The sequence below is a fragment of the Saccopteryx leptura genome, chromosome 2, assembly GCF_036850995.1.
Source record: "Saccopteryx leptura isolate mSacLep1 chromosome 2, mSacLep1_pri_phased_curated, whole genome shotgun sequence".
Taxonomy (NCBI): Eukaryota; Metazoa; Chordata; class Mammalia; order Chiroptera; family Emballonuridae; genus Saccopteryx; species Saccopteryx leptura.
The window spans coordinates 42,270,822-42,283,111 of NC_089504.1; the positions used below are offsets into that span (position 1 = coordinate 42,270,822).

Here is a 12,290-nt window from a genome sequence, read left to right on the forward strand (position 1 = left end):
CCAGTGACCTCGGGGTTTCGAACTTGGGTCCTCTGTGTTCCAGTCTGGCGCTCTATCAACTGCACCACCGCCTGGTCAGGCAAGGTTACTTTTCTTAATGTCATTGATTGTAATTATAATAGTGCTTTAAAAATTCTTGTCTGTTGCCTGACCAGTGGTAGCGAGGTGGACAAAGAGTCGACCTGGAACACAGGTTGCTGGCTCAAATCCCTGGGCTTGCCCAGTCAAGGCATATATGGGAGTTGAGACTTCTTGTTCCTCCCTCCATTATTTCTCTCTCTCTCTCTGTCTTTCTCTCTCTAAAGTGAATTAAAAAAACTAAAAATTCTTCTCTGTTAAATATAACATTTTTATTCACTGGGGAACAAAATTTTTGCTGCATCCACAAAAACACTGTTCTTACCTAATTCGAGTGTGCTGATCTCAAATCTGACATTAGTTTTTCTCTGTAAGCTACAGTTTTTTTGCAATTCAAGATTTTAGGTTTTCATCTTATTGTAAAATTTTCAACATTTAGTTTAACATAATGAAGTAGAATGTCTTTTTGGGCATCATCTTTGTGAAAATATAGTAATTTATATAATGCAGTAAATACACTAATAGATATGATTGCTTCAGAATTTGTCTACAATTTCTAAATAGAACATATTAAAACACTTATTTTAATCATAAAATTTGCGCAAAACATTTAAATTCTATTCAGGCAAAAATTTGCATTTGTGTACTTTTTTTTTTTTTTCTTCTGAAGCTGGAAACAGGGAGAGACAGTCAGACAGACTCCCGCATGCGCCCGACCGGGATCCACCCGGCACGCCCACCATGGGGCCATGCTCTGCCCACCAGGGGAGATGCTCTGCCCATCCTGGGCGTCGCCATGTTGCGACCAGAGCCACTCTAGCGCCTGAGGCAAGGCCACAGAGCCATCCCCAGCGCCCGGGCCATCTTTGCTCCAATGGAGCCTTGGCTGTGGGAGGGGAAGAGAGAGACAGAGAGGAAGGCGCGGCGGAGGGGTGGAGAAGCAAATGGGCGCTTCTCCTGTGTGCCCTGGCTGGGAATCGAACCCGGGTCCTCCGCACGCTAGGCCGACGCTCTCCCACTGAGCCAACCGGCCAGGGCGCATTTGTGTACTTTTTGAGGACAATCTCATTTGATGCTCCAGCAGTAGTCTGCTCATCACTACATCACTAACAGTTCCAAGATTTTCGGGAAACTTACCAAGGTGATAAGTAATTCTTATTCAGGAAGTGAATCTTTTTTTTTTTGTTTGTTTTTGTTTTTTTTTTCATTTTTCTGAAGCTGGAAACAGGGAGAGACAGTCAGACAGACTCCCGCATGTGCCCGACCGGGATCCACCCGGCACGCCCACCAGGGGCGACGCTCTGCCCTCCAGGGGGCGATGCTCTGCCCATCCTGGGCGTCGCCATGTTGCGACCAGAGCCACTCTAGCACCTGGGGCAGAGGCCACAGAGCCATCCCCAGCGCCCGGGCCATCTTTGCTCCAATGGAGCCTTGGCTGCGGGAGGGGAAGAGAGAGAGAGGGAAAGCGCGGCGGAGGGGTGGAGAAGCAAATGGGCGCTTCTCCTGTGTGCCCTGGCCGGGAATCGAACCCGGGTCCTCCGCACGCTAGGCCGACGCTCTACCGCTGAGCCACCGCAGGAAGTGAATCTTAATGCTCATGTTACATCCAATGTCATGGAAAGCCAACAGCATCCCTTGAACCAGAAGTTCATAGTTTTCTGCTTTTTTGTTGCCAAGGAAGCTGTTTGTAACTGCCACAAAAGACTGCCATGCTGCTTTCTCCTCCTTATTCATCTTCCTGGCAAATTCTTCGTCACGTATGAGGATTAGAATTTGAGGTCCATCGAATACACCTGCTTTTATCTTCTTGAAAGACCAGGCAGGAAAAGCAGAAATAATATGTTGAAAGCATTCACTTTCTCTATTCAAAGCCTGAACAAACTGCTTCATTAAGCCAAGTTTATGTGAAGTGGGGGGACAATGATCCTGTCTCGATTACCTACAGCAGGGGTCGGGAACCTTTTTTGGCTGAGAGAGCCATGAATGCCACATACTTTAAAATGTAATTCTGTGAGAGCCATACAATGACCTGTGTATGTTAGGCATTATCCAATAAAAATTTGATGTTGTCCTGGAGGACAGCTGTGATTGGCTCCAGCCACCCACAACCATGAACATGAGCGGTAAGAAATGAATGAATTGTAATACATGAGAATGTTTTATATTTTTAACATTATTATTTTTTTATTAAAGATTTGTCTGCGAGCCAGATGCAGCCATCAAAAGAGCCACATCTGGCTCGTGAGCCATAGGTTCCCAATCCCTGAACTACAGGTTCATTCACAATATTTTGCATCCCTACTTCCAGAGCTTCATGTTTCGGCCCCTCCTCCTGTGTCCAGTGTTTCTCCTGAGCTCGGCTGTCCCACAAACATGGAAAGCAAGGATACTTCATGAAACCTCTCTGTTGTCCTAGCAGTAAATTTACCATTTTAAGATCTGCACAAATGATCCAGTTATGCTCTTCATACTTCAGAAAGTTGAGGATAATTTTTATGTCATTCTTACTAAGTCATTCAATTTGGGTTGGCTAAACTGCTGAGGGGTTAATGACTGCCTGGCATCAGAAGAAAGACCCTTCAGATTCTACAACCATTTCCTCATGCATATTATCAAAATACACTTGATCACCATGTTCACTTTCTTCATCCATAGAACAAATAAAACCATTGAAAACTGGAACCGTGTGTGTCTCAGAGTGTGGGATAGGTCGTATTGCTGATGAAATATTAGGATATGTGATTATATGCCGTTTTTTCTTACCTATGCCCTTTGTATGGATCAGACAGAAATAACAGTCACTGCTGTGGTCCTTAGGTTCACGTCAAACCATGGGAATACCAAAAGGCATTCCTTTGCATTTTCCTTTTGTCCAGTCATGAAACATTTCCTCACAATTATGACACACAATATGAGGAGCCCAATTCTTGTCTTGATCGCCAAGGGGAACTTGAAAATAGGCAATATATGCACGTGAAATAAATGATAAAAATATTGCACCTTTGACGTTGAAGTGTTTAACAGCCACATATATAACAGAAGGTTTTAGGACTATTCTTACATGTACGCCTACTCGAAGAAGCTATGATTCAATCTTAAAACAAAATAAGAGGATGTTTTTTATCAGATAATAATTTTTTACATTTAAAAACAACTACAATTATGTAAAAGTGATGTTTATAAAACATTAATTGCCTTGTGGTTATGTTCAATCCAAGAATCGTTGCCCTTTAACTCCAATTTAAAAACCAGTGCATGTCATTAACTGTAACAAAAAGAAATTAAAATTGCATAAAAACTAAAGCATGCACCAAAAAACGGATTTCAGATTTGGAATCAGTGATGCAGATATACATAGAAACAGTTCTAAAACCTCATGCAACAGAAAATGAAAAAAAAAATTGTTCCCCAGTGTTATTGAAGGTGTTGAAGAAGCCATGTATTGGTGTAAGAATTCTGAAGGACTATTAAAAAAAAGCCAAGAGAGCAAGTGGTAGTCAGCAATGTTAAGTAACAGAGAGGTTAGTTAAAATACAAACCTTTTTGATTTGATAATAAGTTAATGATCATAAGGAGATTATTTTGAAGTGGTGGGACTAGAAGGAAGATTGAAATACATTGTAATGTGAGTGACAAATGAAATAGTGACAAGGAATGTAGACTCTTTGGGGAGCTGAACAGAAAAGAAAAGCAGGAGGTAGAAGGGGGAGGCAAGATAAAATAGTTTGTTAAATATGTAGGAAAAAACCACAAAAATCCCCCAATATGTCAGTGGAGGTTGAATTGATAGGTTTATGAGTAGGTAGAAAGGATGGGATTCAGAACATAGAGAAAGGACACTTCTCCCTTTTCACTCCCGAACTGGAGAAAGATTGTCCAGGGTTTGATACATAACCATGTGGAGTTTGGCCACTATTTGTAGGATTTCATCTGTGTTTACTGATCACTTTGCCTCAATTCACTGAAGAAAATGTAGGTACTAAGAGTTGGGAACAGATATCTGAAGATTGAGTCCTAATACAAATTTTGGAATAAGTATGGGTTATTGCGGAACACAAGGCATTGGTAGTGAGTTGAGCTATGAGAAAGGAGCAGTTTTGTGTTCCTAAATGATGTTGGAAATGGTGAATTTTTTGGTACTAACCATATTAAACTAGGAGAAGAAACTCGTGTCATTATTTTTACTGTGATGTAGGAGTAGAGAATGCACATTGCAGCATTCACTTCTGTGAAAGGGTTTGTAGTAGGAATGTTTAAAGAGTGGGGCTTGGCATCCAAGCCAGGTATGGAGGAGACTGATGTTATGGGAAAAGATCACTGTCGTCGACAAATGAGAGGTTTCATTGAAGGTGACAGTGAGGTTTAGATAAACTTTAGAAAGAGAAAAGAAACAGGAACGTCAGAAGGCTATGGTCTGGAAGTGGAAGGTTGGTGGTTAAGTTACCAGAGGTAGAGCAGTTTGAGGTCCGAGACTTAAGAGGGTTGATACATTGGAGCACAGCAGGGAAGGACTTTGTTGTTTCAAGGAACTGTGGAACTAGGTGTTTGAATGGACCGTCCACGTTGACATTTGGGGTAGAATAGAAGACTGTGTAGCACCTTGTTTTCATTTAGTTGAGGAATAACTAGATAATGGTAGATGTTATGACAAGGGGAGTTAGAAGCTACATTATACTGTCTTCAAAGGAGAAGAGTTTGGTTGGTTCGTTTTACCATGAAGGTAAAACTGTGATGGTTTGTCGGTAATGGGAATCTCAATCTTTGGAATATTCTTTGTGATGTTAACAGTGAAAAATGTTATGACTTTAATAGTAAAACAGGATGTATTATGGATACTTAAAATATTTTATTTTACATCTTAATACTTTGATGGAGGCAGCTGGGCTGGGGAAAAACGATGGATTGTTTGGGTTGGTAGAGGAAATAAGACTTTTTAGAAAGGAGAAATTTGGTTTTACAAAACAATTTTTTCTTTTTATTATGTAGTAATAGACATTTGCTGTTCTTTTTCAGCGTTAGTAATGTGGCAATAGGAACAGAGAAGACCAGTATTTTAGGTCTTCCTATCACTTACGGGAATTTTTTGTAAGATTGTAAGGCTTCTGGAAGTTTTACAACATTCATTATCTGGACCTGAGATAATACATGAGAGCATGAGATTTTTAAAAAAATAGATGTGAGTCTGATCACCACACTTGTTTTGTTGGTAGTTATTATAAATAACATTTGCTCTAACCTCTTGGTAGTACATCAGTTCCTCTAATAACTCCTAATTTAGAGTAACTTAATTTTCAGATGGATATCTAGTGATTTTTTAAAGTTTCAACCAATTCTGAGCTTTTGTGATTTGTATTGAATATTTCATGCTTCATGTTTTTATGAAATTGTACATGTATAATTTATATGTGTCAAAACTATTTACCACATACAGTTTTGCTCATTCACAATGGAAATTGAACAGGATTTGCTCTGGGTGGAAGTGCGATGTTCTGAAGGCCGTGTCTCACTTCCCCCTTCTCTAATCAGGGCCTTAGTGCTTATTGTTCTGCTCTTCAAGTCCCTTGACTATTCCCATATGGAACAAATATGGCACTACCAGTCTCTTGAACTTTATTGTGTGTGTGTGTGTGTGTGTGTGTGTGTGTGTGTGTGTGTGTGTATGCGCTGTATTGAGAATAGGTTTTGTTCTGTTTTTAAAATCTGAAAATGTGAAATGATTGGCATGATTATCCTGTCTTAAAAGAATTTCTGGCACTGATATTCAGCTATGATAAAGTGGGAGAAGGACATCAAATATCTTACACAACATGTTGTCCTGCTAGAAGAAGGATTATTGCGACTCTTTTAGAAGTGCATTAAATCAGGAAAGACTGTAAGCTTTGGGTTCAGAAACACCTTTGGGTGACCTGGTCTCAGTTGCTTCATGACTTTGTGCAGGTTTCTTCTTTCCAAATGAAAATTTTTGATCTGTGACAAGAGTAGTTTCTTTCTCAAAAGGCTAAAGAGAATCATAAATGAGATGGAATGTGGTAAAATACACAGAATAGTAAATATCAGTTTCTTTTCTAAGGTTGGCCTATGATCTACCTTTCTTTTGTTAAAGAAGAATAATTGTGGAGAAGCTCTAGTTTGTATCTGTGTGATTCACAATTTGAAAATAGTTTTAAATCAAAACATTTAAAATGGTACTACATTTCTGTTTTCACCTATTTGACTAAATGTTTTCTAATTCTAGTCATAAAGATGATAAAGAGACCTTCCATTATCCATCCTTCCTCACTTCCAGCCCTGGTACCTGTATTGTGTTCATGATTTTAAGATTTCAGATGGACAGACAGGGATTCACCTAGTACCTGATAGGAGCTGTGATGAGGTGCAAGGAAGATTTGATCTCTGGAAGTCTCCAGAGAGTAGAATTAGCAACATCAGAGGGAGGAACATGTAAGAACTGATTTAGAATGTTTACTGAACCAATGGAGAAGTGTTTATTCTGTGTTAGCTGTATAATAAAACTATATGTAATTGATTTTTTATGTTTTAGAAAAAATTCTTTTTTCTACTTTTCAGAAAAAACGAGGAGAGAAATGACAGCCAAGGGTTCTACAGGAATGGAAGTTCTGCTGTCAACACTAGAGGTGAACCACTTATAGACTTTAATTATGTAACTATTAATGTCAACCAGTACTGAAGAAAAAAATATATGAAACTTTAACATTTTTATCTTAGAGGTAAAGTCAATGAATGGAAGTTTGTTTTATGTTTTAAATTCACATTTGGAATGGGAATGTAAAAATTCTATTTGTTAGTCAAACCTCTAAGTATATTACCCTATGGTTGTAATGATAACCATATTTTAAATCTTTATATGCCATTTTGATTGGTAATAGAAGATAAAGCATTAGATTGAAATAAGTCTTTAGCTTGAAATAAATGATTGGTATTGGTAATTCTCATCATATATCAGCTAATACATATTCATGATTTAGTTTACTTTATATATATGGGTTGGATAACTATATTATGTTGATAACAATTAAATTTCTATGCCAGTGTAAAAGTTTTGGGTGGATCAGCAAGATACATTCAGAATCATTTTGTATTTTATTCAGTGCAATATTAAGAACAGGGGTAAGTACCATTTTATACCTTAAATTTACGCAATGTTATAAATCAAATTATATCTCAGTAAAGTGGAAAAAAAGAACAAGTATTTATTTCATGTTTATTGATAGGAATTACTTTCTATCAAAATGACACAAAGCTGTTATTTTATTCTATATTCACCATCAGTTTAAAATAATCTCGATTAAAAATACTAACAGTTTTGTCTCTATAGTTCAGTGGGAAAATAATCGCAAGAATAGGAAGGATATTTCTGAAGAAGATGAGGAATGAGAAATGAGCAAGGAGTAGCCCCATCAAATATCAGAGAACATTATAAAACTTCAGTAATTCAGATAGTTTAGAAATTGTGCATGAATAGCAGATAGACGTCAGTGTAATAGAATAGAAAATCCAAAACTAAATTTAAATGCTTAGGGACATTTAGTACTACTTAATAAAAGGTAGCATTTCATATCAACAAGGGATAGCGGGATTACTCAATAAACGGAGCTGGGACAAATTTGTAGCCATGCAGAAAAGCATAATGTTGGACCCTTAACTTCCTACACCAAATTAAATTCCATATCAAGCCAATATATAAGCATGGAAAATAAAATCATAATACTAGAGGAAGTTGTACAAGGAATTTTTAAATAATCTTATAACAGGAAAGGTTTTTCTAAGAATGAAAAAACACAGGAGCTATAAAAGAAAAAATTGATCAATTCAAGCACATTAACAAAAAAGCACATGGGAAAAAACACCACAGACACTTGGCAAACCAAGGAAAAAATATTTCAACTTATGTAATAATTTCTTTACATATAAGGAACTTCCACAAATTAGTAAGGAAGAAACAACCCAAGAGAAAAACGTGTAAAGGTTATAAACCGATGTTTGCCAGAAATTGCACTTGAGATTGAGCATCGTTGTCCCCCACCCCCATTTGCTCATGTCCCAGGTTACTGAGGTCAGCAGAGGTGGGAGGTGGCAATTACATTTGAGAGACTTGTCTGGATAAGGCCTACAGATAGCAATGTACCTGCCAGTCAGGTTCTGGTATCCTGAGCTCAGTCTCATGTCTCAGACCCAGAGGGCTGCAAAAGGTGGTTTAGTTCTGTACCTAGGAAGACGATGAAGTCAGTTTGCTGACCACGGAACAATATTGCTGCCCCAGTGCACTCTTTTCTTTAGCAAACATCTGTCCCTCTCATTCCAAATTCCTCCCCAATGAGTTCGTGGTGCAATCCTAAGACCAGGGTCTCTGGTTACATACAGTCCTCCATCTGGTCTGGATGGAGCTTTTTTGGTTCCATTAGTCATTGAGCTAAAGTGGTGAAGCAGAGACAACACTTTCTTTCGGAAAGAGAATGAGTAAGAGTCCCATGCCAGTTACTGATGTATAGCAATTCTGAAATTTCTCTGTAGGATTCTCCACCCTGGGGGTGAGGCAGTTCCTTGAATAGGCCATAATTTTGCTTTCTGTGTGTTTTTTTTTCATTCAACCATTGATTTTAACAAGAGAAATGTAAGCAAGTACAATGTTTAAACATTTTTTTTTATTAGAATGTTTGTCCAGACTTTGGGAAATAATTACTCTTCTATATTGTTGGTGGGAGTGTAAATTGCTACATGAAGAAAAATTTAGTACTATCCATCAAAATACTCATAGTCTTTGACCCAGAAAATCCAGGGACTTATTCCACGTAAATATATGCAGTTTTTGTTGCAATTTTTTAATAGCAAAAGATTTTAAGAAATCTTATGGGTAGGTGACTGGTAGTTAAATGAACAATGATTTAATCATATAATGGAATGTTTCCTGTAGCACTGAAAAAGAACAAAGATACTATTAATATGTAAAAATACCAATGTATCATACAAAACTATATATATGGCAATACTATTTGGAGAAATAAATCTGTATATACTGTACATTATATTTACATGGATTTCTTGTATGTGTGTACATTATCTTTAGCTGGATATGTAGAACCGATAACGCATTCGCCTTCTGAGAGGGGATCTAGGTGACTGAGTAGTCACCATATGTTGTTGTGCCTTTTATATTTTGATTTGTTTGTATTGACTGTTTTGTAGAAGGTGAGGAATTCAAATGATGAAGTAATTCCTCTTGTAATAGTGTTGATACTAAAAAAGTAATAGCTTGGATTATTTGCAAAAATTCTTAAGGGCAAGAAGGAGACTAAAATGATAAGTGAGAATAGTGGAACCTGAATACATTTGTTCTTAGAGAAATTGGAAAAGTTATCTGCAAAATATCTGAAAAGTTCCCAACAGGAACAGAAAAAAATTGGGAATTACTGATTTATAGTGGTTTAATAAAGCAAATTATTTATTTCAGAACACGAAAGATCTTCAAACTACACTTAACATCTTAAGCATTCTTGTTGAGCTGGTGTCAGCTGGTAAGTTTTGTTTTTTGTTTTTGGTCTAATTTATGTTTGTAAATAGTGACCAACAATGTGTCTTGTCTACTTTATGAGGAATTTTCTGGTACATAGAGGCTATTCTGAGTACTAGAATTTGGAAACTGGATGTTATACTCTTGTTGCTTTATTTTTGGTGTATTCCAGTATTTCTCACACTACTTCTGAAGACTCAAACATAGAATTAGGCATAATTTGTACTTACTCTTTGTACCATTTTCTAATTAATATAAATGAAATAAAACAAAATCTATTTTGATGGTGTTTGTTTGATTTCAGAAGTCTTTAGGTTAAATATTTCTTGAATGCTAAAACTTGTCATATCTGAAATATTATGGAAAGATTTGCTGTTTAAACAAATTAAAAAAATTTTTTTTAGGTGGAGGTCGAAGAGCTAGTTTCTTAGTCACCAAAGGTGGTTCACAAATACTGTTACAGTTACTTATGAATGCCAGCAAAGAATGTCCCCCGAATGAGGAGTTAATGGTGCAGATTCATTCTATTCTTGCAAAGATTGGACCCAAAGGTAAGGGTTTCATTTGTATGATTATCAAATCTAGAACTGTCTTCATGACAAGGATTCTGTGTGCCTTGAAACTGGTAAATTTTAAAATATAGAGTGCTACACTTTTTCTTGGTCTTAGTCATGGAATGTTTTCTAAAGTCAATTATTGACTTGAAAGAATTGAGGTTTCTAAATTCATGAGGAATTCTATTGCATGTGGTGGAAAAAGGAAGAAAAACATGTCAAAATCACAAGTGTGTCTTGGTGTGTGTGTGTGTGGACACACCTGCATGCATATGTGTGTAAAGGATACACATAACATGGATATTGTTGAGGCTAGGATGTATAAATGGGAATGCTTTGAGGAGCACGGAGGTAAAATATGTTTGTTTTTCAATAATAGCCATATTTGTACTGTACAGACTCAATGCCCCCCAAATTTACAGTCTAGTTAAGACCAAAAGCAGGCCCTGGCCAGTTGACTCAGCAGTAGAGCGTTGGCCCGGTGTGTGGAAGTCCCGGGTTTGATTTCTGGCCAGGGCACATAGGAGAAGTGCTCATCTGCTTCTCCACCTTCCCCTTTTCCTTCCTTTCTGTCTCTCTCTTCCCCTCCCACAGTCAAGGTTTCATTGGAGCAAAGTTGCTCTGGGTGCTGAGGATGGCTCCATGGCCTCCGCCTCAGTGCTAGAATGGCTCCGGTTGCAATGGAGCAACACCCCAGATGGGCAGAGCATCGCCCCCTAGTGGGCATGTTGGGTGGATCCCGGTCTGGTGCATGTGGGAGTCTGTCTGCCTCCCCGCTTCTAACTTTGGAAAAATACAAAAAAAAAAAAAAAAAAAAAAAAAAGACCAAAAGCAATATAAAAGGTTGTGAGACTGATTATTAGAGTAGTAAGGCATGAAAAATATTAAAAAATAAAAATTGAGAAAACACAGAATATGAAACAAAAGAAAAAGCTGATTTAGGTTAGGTTAACAAAAAAAGGAATCCTTTGATTAGAACCTAATTTCAGTGTATAGATGACTATCTGCACCAAGATTAAAGTGATTCTCTAAAGTCTTCAAATAAGAGTTCTGCCATTGCCTGTGGCATTCATACGAGTTTTAAACTTTGAAGTATTTGGTTAAATGCTTATTCTAAAAAGTATATATGTGTATACAGTTTGTATATTTATGTTGCATGCATAGCATATGTATCGTATAGATATTTAAATAATACTTTTAACAAGTGTCTTAAATAAAGCATCCTTGAAGATAACTAATTGTTAAGTTGTGTTAGGGGCGTTAAGACTTAAACATATTCAATTTATTTAAGAAACATGTTATTAGCTATTTTTTTTAACTCATATTTGAGATGTAAGGGCTTTCTTCTGAGATTTTTGCTGAAAATGGAAAATAAGAGAAAATCTTATTTATTGGTGAATATTGTTGTATCACAGTTTCTCTTCTGTTTCTTTTGCTTTTCATGTAACTAAATTAAGGCATTGATGTATTTAATTTATATTTTAATTCTTTAATGTCCCTGTTAAGTTGTAGCTCATTTATTTTATTTTATTTTATACTTTTAAATTTGTGCTGTTTTATTATTTGTCTTAGTTCTCCAGTTTTGTCATTTAAGGACATTATACAATAATTTTTTGAATGATTTTTCTATTTTTTTTCTTGTGAGATTATTTTGTAAGTAATGTTGCATCAGAAATGTTTAGTACTTTTCGACTTAAAATTCTTGTTGTTGATGAAATAATCTTGTTTGCTAGTCTTGCTTACGTTTCTGGTTTAAAATGTTAACATTCTTAAATTCCTGTAATGTAGGTTGGTTTTTACTGTTTTAATCACTTGTAAGAATAAAAAGCTGCCTGACCAGGCAGTGGCGCAGTGGATAGAGTGTCGGACTGGGATGCGGAGGACCCAGGTTCGAGACCCTGAGGTTGCCAGCTTGAGCGCTGGCTCATCTGGTTTGAGCAAAGCTCACCAGCTTGGACCCAAGGTCGCTGGCTCGAGCAAGGGGTTACTCGGTCTGCTGAAGGCCCACGGTCAAGGCACATATGAGAAAGCAATCAATGAACAACTAAGGTGTTGCAACAAAAAACTAATGATTGATACTTCTCATCTCTCTCCTTTCCTGTCTATCCCTATCTATCTCTCTCTCTGAC

The 12,290-nt window shown here is 37.2% G+C and overlaps 1 protein-coding gene across 4 annotated transcripts in view; it reads left to right on the plus strand.

Moving 5' to 3' along the window:
• Positions 1 to 12,290, plus strand: part of AGTPBP1 (ATP/GTP binding carboxypeptidase 1) — a 148,474-nt gene that overhangs the window by 26,595 nt on the left and 109,589 nt on the right. For all 4 annotated transcript variants that reach the window (XM_066367869.1, XM_066367871.1, XM_066367870.1 and 1 more), the window contains exons 4-6: positions 6,646 to 6,713; positions 9,548 to 9,611; positions 10,012 to 10,158. In XM_066367869.1, coding sequence (XP_066223966.1) covers positions 6,646 to 6,713; positions 9,548 to 9,611; positions 10,012 to 10,158 — 279 coding nt within the window. The remainder of the gene's footprint in view (positions 1 to 6,645; positions 6,714 to 9,547; positions 9,612 to 10,011; positions 10,159 to 12,290) is intronic.